At 40.9% G+C, this 13,418-nt stretch overlaps 1 protein-coding gene across 7 annotated transcripts in view; it reads left to right on the top strand.

Annotated features, from left to right (window-relative positions):
• gab2 (GRB2 associated binding protein 2) overlaps window positions 1-13,418 on the top strand; it is a 43,672-nt gene that overhangs the window by 14,884 nt on the left and 15,370 nt on the right. For 6 of the 7 annotated variants that reach the window (XM_089013441.1, XM_089013444.1, XM_089013443.1 and 3 more), the window contains one exon: window positions 4,943-5,246. In XM_089013441.1, coding sequence (XP_088869567.1) covers window positions 4,943-5,246 — 304 coding nt within the window. Of the gene's footprint in view, window positions 1-4,942; window positions 5,247-13,418 lie in introns of those variants that run through there. The other variant, XM_089013445.1, reaches the window with a different exon arrangement.

Below are 13,418 nucleotides of genomic sequence, written 5' to 3' on the forward strand. Positions count from 1 at the left end.
TGCACTTAAGTTCCTGCGTAAGGATGAACGCTGCTCTCAAGAGGTCTTAAAATGATGAACATGAACACTTTTCTCATCAAAATAGCTTTAAATTTAAGCAAATTCAACCATTTTCAGTTCTTTGCGACCTATTAAATGTCTGAAAACATTAAACGTTTTTATATTGGGTGTGTTTTGGAGGAGGAACGCATCAAAATTATGTACCGTAGTGGTCGTGGCATTACTTACTTCCGAAAATCATTTACGCAATACTTTAGATCATGGCGTCGTTTGATTGCAGACAGCACAGAAGATGTTTGTCGTTAACTGATATAGCGCACCACCAAATATTCAACCATTTTTTGTCAGTGGAAAAGCGCTTCATACCGGTAAAAAACTGGAATCCAGTAAAACCAAAAACACTTTTGCATTCTATGAGATGAGATTGAAGAACCGTTTTGGGTGACTGTGTTTCCTTCTCCTTTTCCGAATGTGGTGTTTTACTTCCGTGTTGAAGAATAACTTTTCAAAGAAACAACGAAATGAGTGTACCCTCTATGTGTCGGTCTTCCAGAAATGTTCTCCCGTCAGACACAATTTATTTGACGCCGCGATGCAGCCCAGTTGGTAACCAGGCCAGCGTGTCTTCGGCTGGCCGTGTTGCCCGAAGGGGGTGGGAGGCTCAGACGGGTTCCGGAGGGAGTTGTGGGTGAGGGGAGGTGGTATGAATGTGGGAGAGTCGGGGGAGGTTAGCCTAGTTCTGAAGCACCAAGCCTCACTTCCCACAGTTCCAGTGATCAATGGGCTCAGACGGGTCACACGGGGCAGGTGGCGATTGGGTTACCGTATTCTATTATGTGGCCCGTTCTTTCGTGAGTTACGTTTATATTGGGGCAGTTGTTTTCTGCCGAGACCGCGCACCAGAAAGTAGGACAGCAGTAATACAGCAATTTATCTAGGATCAATTTCGGAGAAATGGATTTGAGATCTTCAAATTGGATTGCAAATCTTCAATTGGACGTGGATCGGACTGTCGAATTGTACACAATCAAATTCTCCCTTTTACTACTTATGGCCCAAAGGTTGAATTAATTCTTTTTGATGGGCATCAAGATTCAAAACCGGAGCCAGATATGTATCTTGACTATGATTTTTTTTTTTACTTAAAAAACTTGCAGCGTTGGGATGTTGAACCTTTGTTCAGTTTGACCTAAAGAGAAGCCGGTTCTATTTTGGTCATCATCCACATTCTGAAACCCAAATTACAGTAAAAAATGTCAATAGATTTTTGTTAAATCAGGCAAATCTACACAACCTCAGCCAGAGTAATACACATAGACCGTATCCTGTATACCCTGCAACGTCTAATTCTAATCCAGAGTTACATTCTGGAAATTCTGGCGCCTTCAATTTGGATTTATTATTATTTTTTATGACGACTCAACTTCAATGAGACCTGGTCATTTGACAAAATTGCAGACAGACTTAAAGCTATAGATCCTGGATTTTTTTGGAGGGAGCTTGATGTGCTTCCACCCTGAGTCTGGAATTTGGATCCGATTGAGTTCAATTTAGCCGGTCGCTTCTGCATGATGGAGGGCAGCACTCTGTAACTGCTTTCCCATGGGTGACCTCCTGATTGTATATTAGGTTTGATAAGACTCCCTCCAGAAGACGTCTCAGGAGTAACCGGGCCAGGTCGCGCTGACCTCCTGTAAGCAGGCCCTGCTCCAGAACTTTAGTCAAAGACATCATCTCTGCAGATAAATCCACCATCACCAATTTATATGTATATACATGAAATATTAGGCCCAATGTAATTTGTCCAAGGTAGATTTCAATGTTTGTCTGAAAACATTACTGACAGTCAATTTTTGGCTGATTCAAAAAGAAATATAAATGAAACAAAATTACAACTATTTTATTGGGGAGGTGCACTTCAATTGCACGCTTAACGGACAACCGACACCATTTTTTTGTTTCCTAAGTGACATCAGAAAAATGTTGTATAGTATCTAAAATACCCAAAACACGCCGGCAAAACACCAATAAAAATGACTTAAAGATGCCCAAAATTGCCACTAATGAGCTCAAAACTGGAGAGATTCAGAAAGTCCCTCCCCCAGTTTGTGACGCCACATCAGGAAACTCCTTCACAAACGGCCTTGCTCCAGAATTAAAACAATGGCTTCAGGAGTTCAGATTTGGAAAAAGATCCTTTCTTGCTACTCATCCAGTTATGAATATCATTCCAATAGTTCTGAAGAGGAAAGCATAAGTGTTAGCGATCAATTAAAGTCTTTCCGTATCAATTCGAGCCGAAGCGACGAAACTGGTGAAGGACACAACATATGAAGCATATATGAAGGTCCGTGAATAAGCAATAGCATCAATATGGTGATATGTGGCATATAAGAATATGAATAACAAATGATAAGCTACAAGATGTTAACATCAATGCAGATTGTTTACTGCTTGTGCATGCAAAATGTTTAAACTTTCAAGATGAAGAGTTCCGAACTTACGTATAAAACAACGGTTATCCATCGCTAACTCTGGTTCGCTCCTAGTTCCAGCAGCTGAATGTTTGTCTGATAGGTTTGCTCCACTATTAGGACGATTGCTCTCTTTCACCACTGGAAGCAACTTTCTACCCATTGCCAGACTGATAGGATGACAGCAGTTATCCAAGCGGGGATTCGCGCACTACGGGGAGCTCCTCGGCTGGCGCTGTACTGCTCTGCTCCGTTGGAAATGCTGCATGGTTTGTCCGCTGGGAATTTGTGGAAACTTAAACCTTCTTTATGCGTGTTACCGCAATTGGCTGCCACACGATTCACCATCGTGTTATTTATGTAGTTTTCCTTCTAATTTTGCGATGTTTTGCAGTGTTTTCAGACGAAACAAAGTACCAAAAATGCATTGTGTGTCGCTTTCTCGGTCACGGGCGTTCCCTCAGTGATGTCACTCCGGCATCGTCATCAACTTGAAAACAAGACTTCATGAATATTCAGTGCGAGTCTTAAAACGTAAAATATAGCTCTATGCGGTGGAATCTTTGTATAATGCGGTCAGTAGAAGTCATTTGAAGTGATTTTTACAAATTATGGATGCAACTTGTCCAGAGGTGTCGGTTCTCCTTTAAGTCACAGCCGGTAAAAAAAATCACATTTGTCAAGAAGTAGCGACAACCCCCATCATTCCTTAGCATTAGTGTTTTAGTAGCCATGTGTGGCAAAGACACTAATATTTCTGACATCTATCTGCAATAAACTGAGCTGACATACAAAAGATTGTCAAAATGTGCTCTGCGTTTCTTTGTTGTCGTACTTTGCAGAGATTTTGCGCTCCAAGATAGCAGAAGGTATCCAGGCTGATGTTATCCTTGGCAGGAAACCCCTCGTGAACAGTGGTCAACAGGAAACCTGACATCTCCATGACAGTCGTGCATCTTTATTTTGCCTCTGAGCAGGATAGTCTTCATTTCTCCCGAGGAATGAAGACTTGTCACTTGGTTCTGGATTGTGTCAGTTTGGGGGGCTGGGGCAAAAATTGGGCCCCTGCAGGATACTGTGTGTCAGCACACACGGCCTGGTGGTAGTGCATCGCTGGCTGAGGTCCAGAAACCACTGCAACCCCCCTTACCCCCACCCCTGAACACCCTGCGCCCCTGCCTCGTTTCACTCTTCCTGATTTATCTTCTTCCAATTGTGTCTCGGACCAAAAGTATAGCTGCCTAACGTGTTTACGGACCACTATGCGGCAAAAGGGTCTTTGTTACCTCCGCCAAGGATGTCATGTTCTTTTCAGTGCAAGATCTAAACATCATCCGGAAGTCATCTTGCCTCATGTTAACGAGCAACAAAATATGCTATATGCAGGCTAATAAAACTAGCATCACTGCCATTAGAACACACAATGTCAAGGATTGTTGAACACGAACAGTGCAGGAACACTGACAATAAAACACTTCTGCATATGGTCTTTATCCTAAGTGGGGGGGAAAAGGGCTAGTATTACTGTAGTTTACTGAGCAGGTGTGATAGTCACAGCACATACACTAGAAGGAGCTGCACAAGAATGCACGACGTAATGATTCGCCCGACAAATAGTTTCATTTACATTCTATTTCAGTTGGTTATCAGTAATGACAAAGAAAGTTATTTTTTGCCATTTTCGGCTGTTCTTTGTTAGCCTTTAAAAGCACTCATCATTAAAACAATGTTTTATAAAACTGAAATGTTTTTACGATACTGTAATTGAATATCATTTAATGCGTTAAAGGAACAAAAATGACGATGATTAGGATTTTTTTAATTAATCGGTCAATTAGCTGTCATTTAGCGGAATTTTATTGTGCCTCGAAAAAAAACATTGGCCAGGAATTAGTTATTTCTGTGAGTTTTTATGAAATACAATATTGTAGGAAATGATTATATATATTTTTTTAAATTAAAATTTTATGATTGAACGGCTTGCTTTTCCGCCAGGGACAGTGTCACGCTTTCACAATTTTCTACTCAGAAAAATTTGCGCTTGTATTTTTCAACTACAGTACCATCATGGAATTAGAGGCACCGCCTCCCTGGAAAAAAAAAAATAGTGTGCCGGTTGTGGGGGTGAGGGGTCACAAACTGTCACAGTGGTGGAGCGCTGCCTGGTGTTTTTGAACCTTGGAAAGGATATCAGCACAGGAAATACGTTGGGCTTGTGGGCATAAACACCTGCTACACACACGCGCGTGCACACACACTGTCAACCCCCCCGCGCACACACGTGTCACCTTTTTTTATAGCGCCTAAAGTGTTTGACAACACAAACAAAGTCCAGCTGCTGACTGTCTTATGATCAGTAGTGAATGTGCTTGGATTCTTTTGAATGCATAAACAGCACCAGTAGTATGTTATGTTGTCGTTGTCATTGTAGTAGTGCTGCGTCACAAACCGTTATCTCGCCCCACCAGGCATGGAAGAAGCGCTGGTTCATTCTGCGCAGCGGGCGTATGAGCGGTGACCCCGACGTGCTGGAGTACTACAAGAACGACCACTCCAAGAAGCCCATCCGGGTCATCGACCTGCACTGCTGCGAGCAGGTGGATGCCGGCCTGACCTTCAAGCGCAAGGAGTTCCAGGACAGCTTCGTGTTCGACATCAAGACCTCAGACCGTACCTTCTACCTGGTGGCCGAAACTGAGGAGGAGATGAACAAGTGGGTGCGCGCCATCTGCCAGCTGTGCGGCTTCAACCAGTCAGACGACAACGGCCAGGGTAAGGTGCTTTTTTTGCATCTCTTCAGGCTGCCTTTCTCTGTCTGCCTCTCTTTTTTCTTTTTTTAATGCGCGGTGGACTTTTTTTTTTTTTAGCTTACTGCAACAACGGGTTTGTCAATGATCAAGTGTCAGGTCATTTACAATTATCTTTATTATTTATGACAGTATTGTATTTATTATAAAATAATCTGTGGACACATTAAAAAATAGCTTGACATTACCCGCTATTCGTTTTATTTCAGAGTTTCATTTGGGTTACTTTTTCATGGTTATGATTTAATTATGATTCATTTTTTCCCACTGGTACGTTTTTTTTTTTGTTTTTTGGGAGGGTTATCATAACATTGAAACATATTCTTTTTCACTGCGGAGGGTTCCGTGACATTTTCATACGACTGTTACTTTGCGTTTTAACATGCACACATTGTCAGGTCGACAATGTGTCCGATTCCATTCGAAGCCAAGTTACAATGCGAACTAGCTTCCAGGCTGACTTTGCCATCTACTTTGTTGACAAACTCATTGTATGTCAACATGAAACATGTATATGTGCAAGTTATAACCTGTTTATAATGCAAACATGTTGACATGCCGAGGAGATTCCTTCAGCCATGTTGACGCTCAGCATGTAGCGGTAACCGTTAGCCGCTTTTGGCAGGCCACCTCATCTTATTTTGGCCCTTCTCAATATTTCCTTCCTTTGTGTTCTGAGCGTTTCCTATAAAAATAGAGTACTAAAAAAACTAGCTGTGACCCAATTGCATTTTTTTCAAGCTCTCGTGCTAACATACGACTCAAATGTATCATAGCTAGCTATTTTCCAGTCTCTGACAAACACCCGTAGAGAAACAAATGCTCTTGAAATAGCAAGAGAAAATGTTATTAAATCAGCACTGTATTACGTAACGATTTGATTTGTTGAAAACAAGTCATCACGGAGACTCTAAAAAAAACAGATTTTTGTTTTGATTTGAGAAGGAAAAAATCTAAACGTTACATCTTGTTTGTTCCTCAGGGCTATTTTTACACAGGCCCGCTTGACCACTTATCAATGTTAGATCATGTTGTCGTTTTGATATTGATGTTCAGTACTCAATCTATTTCTCAATATGATGAGTAGAAAACCACGGGAATGCATTTCTTGATGTCGCAAACAATCAAGGTTGTGCTATTGTGTAAATGCATTAGCATAAACGGAAACTCATTTCTTTTGTTTGAATGAGTCAACCTTTTATTTTTGCCACTTGCTTCAGAATTTAACTTTCAAATGTCAAAGATGCATTCTTTCCCGAATTCTCCTATTTGAATCACAACTCTATTTGAAAACATGTACTTTGGGTCTTTCCTGTCACGCTCTAAGTTGCCACGAGTCAACACCAATTCCTTTGAAAATAGGAAAGGTGTAGTTACTCTCAGGGAAGTCAAAAGGTAGGATCAATCTGAACTTAGAGACAAAAATAAGTTCCATGTTGGGAACACGATTAGTTTAGCCTGGGTTATTACGGAGAGTCTTTGCCGCACTTCCGCTGCATTTTTTTGCAGCTGCAGACAACAACCACCGCCCCAACACCTCAAAAAAGTAAAGCCGATTAAGTTATCTCCAAAAGAAGCCAATATCCCTCCACTAACAGGTTGTTGTTGTTGTTGTTGTTGTTATGCACAAGCAAAAACGCAGGATGTCTGTCACGATGTGACTCTGCCATGATGTCATGTTTGCCGATGATGAGGAAGGTTTATTCCGGGAGACTCTGTTGCAGCCACGTCAGCGGTTTTCACGGTTCGCCATTATCCACACTCACCGGCGCTCCTCATGTGGGATTGCGAGGGAGTGATGACTCAGTGGCGGCAGGACAGCAAGTCATTGTTACATAATTGGATTTCTTCCTTAAATGTGGACTTCCTGGGACACACGCCACACAACAGTCGTGATGCTGTCTCATTTATTTTCAACGTAAATTTTGATGGAAATGCTGACGTGGGCGAGTTCACTGTAGTGATGTTCTGTATTAAGAAGTCTGAAATAGATTTTTTTTTCTTTTCAAGATATCGCCTATTCAACTTGATGTTATGATTGTCTACAACTGTCTAATTGAATTGGGGAGTGTTGTAATGTTGTCAGAATATTTTTTTTAGATTTGCTATCTGTACAACATCAATGTGTAATATGACAAGAGTGAAGCTGTACTTCACACAATACACACTACAGAATATGTGAGATGAAGTTTAGCAGAAAATAGAGCTTGATTTTCATTCATGATGTCACGACCAGAGCTATTCAATCAGAGCTTTTCATTGACCAGAAAGTCAGCGGAGGGAAAAAAAAAAATAATTGGCCACAGATTCCTAATTTCTGCACGTTTTTATATAAAATTAAAATAATTTTAGATAACACCCATCTGAGAGCCCTTCCTTTTTTTTATTCACACCACTCAAGAAATTTGTGTTTCTGTGTTAGTAGGGAATGTTACACAATTCGCCCTTCCAAGAAGTACTGTGGTTTGTGGTTAAATAAGCAATGACTTGACAAAAATCGGTCACCAGTGAGTTGTGCGTCGCTACAGTATGAAGTGCACGGTCAGGTTCGAATCAAGATTGTTTGGCCTTGCTCTGAAGGTCTGTGTTCCACTCAGTGACATCTTATAGATTATTGATCAGCTGTTGCACTACAGCCATTTGTTATCTTCAATCTTATTTGGAGACATTTTGGACAGTGTTATGCTTCCAATTCTGTGTGAAGAGTTTGGAAATGTTCCTTTTCAGTTCAGTATGAATATTTAGATGATTTAAATGATCCACATTTTTGTAAAAACATGAACCACAAGACTGGAAACTCCATATTTTCAATCAAAAACAGTGCTTGCATATTTGTGCTGCTGAAAAGGCGCAACCGCTCAGCAGAGGCTCCTCCTTGATGAATGTCGTGGCCGAAAATGCTGAAAAACAATCCATATCCCTTCCCTACGACGCACAACAACTCAAGTTGACAAAAAAAAACGACAAAAAAACAAGGCTCGTGAGAGTGCTTGCTGACAGCTGCCTACTCCCGTGCCATCTTGGACTTTATATTTTCCTGACATTTGTTTTACCTGACTGTGTGGACACCATAATTTAAAACAAATATTGGCGCAGCAAACTTCAGCAAAAATAACAATCAGTTACACGCTAATGATTTGTTGCGGCATTCCCCAGGGAAGTATTCTCAGTCCACAATACTTTTCTACACTGCAAATTTCACCTTGTCCCAAAACTTTTGTTCTTGAACAGTCGTGGAAAACGCAAACCTGATTTTGCACCACTTCCCAACAGCACCGAATGCGATCTGTAATGCGTGTCGTCCTCTTCATGTGTGCTGCTGTTATTAGAATGTGATTGGTTGATAGCCGGCCAGAGTGTTTCCATGCCCCGGGAAACCACCTCCCGCCCAGGCCCTCTCACTCATCTCATCAAGGCACATTGTCTTGTGAATCTCTGTCTTTGTTCTGTGCTCCCGCGCTCAAACAGAACAAATGACCAATGGGGTTTTACTTTATTTTATTTCATACGGGACATCCTGTTCCCTGGTTGCATACCAAATAAATGTCCTTTCTTTTAATTATTGTCAATTTCCTTTTGAATGTATTCATTTTGATATCGCTGTACGTCCGGCAAAAAGAAGTAAGGCAAACTAATGTTTGCAGAGCTATATTGTACTTAGAAGCATTTTTTTTAATCTTGGACTCTACAAATACCAAAGTACACATATAAAAAAACACATTCATTCTTCTAAAACCAAACTCAAACCACCCCGCCCCTCCCCCCCAAAAAAAAATCATGGATCCCGCACATTTCCTTGACCCCGATGCTAATTATCATGGGAATAGCTTGCTTAAGTCACATATTTCTTTCTGGTAATAAAACAAATGCCAATCTGAACAAATCCTAATTTGGTCTTCACTTGGTAGCCCCAGCCAGGGTCAAAAATAGCCGCAATTTATCAGCTGCGACTTGTGTACAAACCCATTGAGCCGCAATGTGAAGTGATGCCGGAAAGTTGGACATGGAAGCACACAGCCGAGATGAGACTGTGTGGGGGCAGGGGGGATTGCGCGTGTGTGTGTGTGTGTGTGTGTGTGTGTGTGTGTGTGTGTGTGTGTGTGTGTGTGTGTGTGTGTGTGTGTGTGTGTGTGTGTGTGTGTGTGTGTGTGTGTGTGTGTGTGTGTGTGTGTGTGTGTGTGTGTGTGTGTGTGTGTGTGTGTGTGTGTGTGTGTGTGTGTGTGCGTGTGTATAATATATATATATTTTTTATAATATTTATTTTTGTTCCTGTCCTGTGACACTCAGGCTTACTGCCTTCGTGGAATCTCTTACATCAACTGTCAGATTGGCTTCTCTTTTAAGCGTTGACATATATTTCCTGGTAATCGGCAGACGTGCGAGTTTCATAAGATCTTTCTCGGTCATACCATGTGCCCATGTGTCTACTTTTAGACGCTTTGCGGTCATCGTTCCTTCATTCTCACCAAAAACAGTTTTGCATTGTTTGTTTGAGTGAACTCCCTTGTATTTGTGACGCTTTTGTAGATTTTTATTTTTGAATAACCTGTCCTCTTATTATTCACTGAAACATTCACGTCAATGCTGTTTAAGCACTCGTGAACAGGGAAATCTTTGGATTGGATTGGATTTGCCTTTATTAGTCTCGCAGTGGAAAATTTTACATTTTACAGCAGCAAAATTATGAAAGAAATGAAAGTAGAAAAGCAAAATACAGGAGCTGCTGGAAAGGCAGCCACCTTCGCGGCGTCGTGTTGAAGTCAAAAGAACAACAAAATAAATAAATAACAAATAACATGACAACACAAAGACACAGAACTTTCTGTACCCTCTTTGTTACATAAAGCAGTTCCAGATGAAAGAGGAGAGGATCAAAGTGTCTCTTCACCAGTGGATCAAGGACATCATGGTGGAATATGCACGTCGACTACAAGCTAAATGTTGAAAGCAAACGCGCAGCTTTATTTATTAATTTATTTTTGTTTGTTTGTTTACTTTTTATTTGTTTATTTATCTATGTATGTATGTATTTATTTATTATTCATCTATTCCAAAATGCAGTGTCAGGCCGTGCATATCATCCTTGGGCCTTCAGTAGTGCTATGACTGAATCAGTCCAAGCTGCGACTGTTGATAAAAAGTGAGTAAATGAGTATTGTACACTTCAAGTTGGTGAGTATTATCACAAAATTATTTTTAAGAATACATTCTAACATTTTGTTAAAATCACGCACACACACACACTATATACTGTATGTGTGTGTGTGTGTGTGTATGTGTATATATATATATATATATATATATATATATATATATATATATATATATATATATATATATATATATATATATATATATATATATATATATATGGATTGGATTTGCCTTTATTAGTCTCACAGTGGAGAAATTTACATTTCACAGCAGCAAAGTGATGAAAGGAATGAAAGTAGAAAAACAAAATACATGAGCTGCTGGAAAGGCCGCCACTCTCGCGGCGCCGTCTTGAAGTCAAAAGAACAAAAAAAAAACTAAATAACAAATAATATGACAGCATAGAGACAATATGACAAAACAAAGACATAGAGAGACATTCATTCTTCAGGACTTGCTGTACCCTCTTTGTGATGACATGAAGCAGTTCTAGATGAAAGAGGAGAGGATCAAAGCGCCTTTCCACCAGTGGATCAGGGACATCATGGTGGAATGTGCATGTCGACTACAAGCTAAATATTGTCCGACCCTGCGCACATGTAATTTTCTCCTTGCGTGCATAGAAATAGTATCGTAATAAGCGGTACTATCGATGTAACCGTTATCGATATAACGAGACTTTACTGTATGTATATATATATATATATATATATATATATATATATATATATATATATATATATATATATATATATATATATATATATATATATATGTGTGTGTGTGTGTGTGTGTGTGTGTGTGTGTGTGTGTGTGTGTGTGTGTGTGTGTGTGTGTGTGTGTGTGTGTGTGTGTGTGTGTGTGTAAAATTACCTCTCTCTGACTGCCATTTAAGCGTGATGGCAATTTGTGCAACAAAATACAAAGGCTCCCACTTTGAGCGCTTTCATTCAAACTGACTTTTTTTTCCCATTTTCTTCCCTTCTTCTATTTGTATGTCTCCTTTCAAATGAGATTATTTCACATCATCCTCCAGTTATGGCCCAAGTGGAAGGAAATGACCGCCACTGCAACATAGATGTCGCTTATCCTCCGTGAACCAGCTGCATTCTAAATTTGGCCTCCCGAGATCCAGCATCGGCCTTCGATTAGATTACGCTCAAAGAGCAGATGAGACAGTAGCTGATGTTTTATGCAGTCTAATTGGGGAAATAGCTGATGAACTTGGGAACTCTCTGACCTGGAATGAGGGCCATGTGTCGTTTCCCCTACTTCTTCTTTTTTTTTTTTTTTTTTTTTTAAAGAACAATCTATAAGGGAAATAGGGTTTGGAAATAACCTGGGCCTTAGCGTGGCACTTTGGGTCCTCAACATTCGGTACAACAAGATTAGTTAATTTGTTATTGAGGCCCGACAAATATTTTAAAGCTTTAATTGTGAAGAGTCATTCAAAAGCAGCTCCTGCGATCAATGGAGGGAAACGTGCGCCATCTGGTGGAGTGGATGTGTTGAAACACACTCCCAAATGTCAACCATAATAGTTCTGCTTTTGATTCTTGTATGTAGCATTCAAACTGACATTCTCACTTGTGATTAGAATTATTTTGTTTTGATTTATGATTATCCACTGGCAAGTGTGACTTATGTTATTTTAACAATCCTTAAATGGAAGCAAAACAAACAAATTGTAGGATTTTGCACAGTAAGGTTATTCCATCTTCTACTTGGGATTTTTTGATGCTCAGTGGGGTTGATTATGCCGTCCTATCAGTGACATCCATCATCATACCCATTAGCGTCAGGCGCAAAGCATGTCGGTCGTCATTGCCTCAAAGAGGGGAAAAAAATGCAAGTAAGAACCGAGATTGCTTTCACATCACTCCCTCTCTCTCTTCCACCGAAATAGGCTGGCTGCCCATGATGGGAAGGCGGGATGGGGCGGGGGTTGAGTCTCTGTAAGGGCGATCAATATCGCTTCCAGTGTTAGTGGCGTTCGATTCACGGCATTGCATGAAAGCTTTTTTACAAAAGCTTTTTGTGGGCCGAGGAGGGGAGTGGAATCACTCACAACAATGGTGTAATTACGAATCATTGCGGTGGAGGGAAAGTGAGGGCAGGGTTGCTTGGTATGTTTGTTGATAGGAGAGATGGGGGCTTCCCTACATGTGTGATGGCTGATGTCCACTGGCCTGGATGTCCCATTGCACAGGCTTTACCCCCTCAGGCCTTCACCTCTTTTAGTCTGACTGGAATACCCTTGCCCCCACGCCTTTCACCCTGACAGCCAATCCACACACATACATGCGTGTGTGACGTCACGGCTCGTCTGAACGTTTGGAAAGTGCAGCTTGACCTCTGAGGCTACCGCACATGGAAAACAAGTGGAGTAATACCTCTCTATGTCTGACTCATAGAGCAGCTTTGTGGAGTTATGCCAAGGGTCACTTGGCATGCTATTGTTGTCTTCGTTTGATTTATCAGAAATCAGAAAAATCAGAAAACATTTATTCGTCCCACAATGGGGAAATTTTGCAGTCCACAGCAGCAATGTGAAAGGGGATGGGGTGGGGGAGTCAAAGGATAGAAAAACAAGATATTCTAAGCATAGTAAAATAAAAATGTCAGTAGACTGAGATCTATACTGTAAATGTACAAAACCGTTTCATTAAAAAACATCAAGAAAGGTATATTGATATATGTAGCTCTATTGCATCAACCCATATTTACAGTACCAGTGTCCAGTTTTTTTTTTTTTTTCCACATGTGATTATTGAGAATTGAGAAGCCTGACAGCAGTCGGGAGGAACGAGCGGCGGTACCTCTCCTTCTTGCAGCGCGGGTGTAACAGTCTCTGGCTGAAGGAGTTACCCTGTGCTGTCAGGGTGGGCAGGAGGGTGGGAGGGGCTGTCCATCATAGCTTTTAGTTTAGCAAGTGTCCGTCTGTTGCCCATCTCCGACAGAGAGTCCAGCGAGCAGCCCAGGA

This window comes from Hippocampus bargibanti, linkage group LG14, assembly GCF_051943395.1.
Source record: "Hippocampus bargibanti isolate YZ-2025 linkage group LG14, ASM5194339v1, whole genome shotgun sequence".
In the NCBI taxonomy this organism is placed as follows: Eukaryota; Metazoa; Chordata; class Actinopteri; order Syngnathiformes; family Syngnathidae; genus Hippocampus; species Hippocampus bargibanti.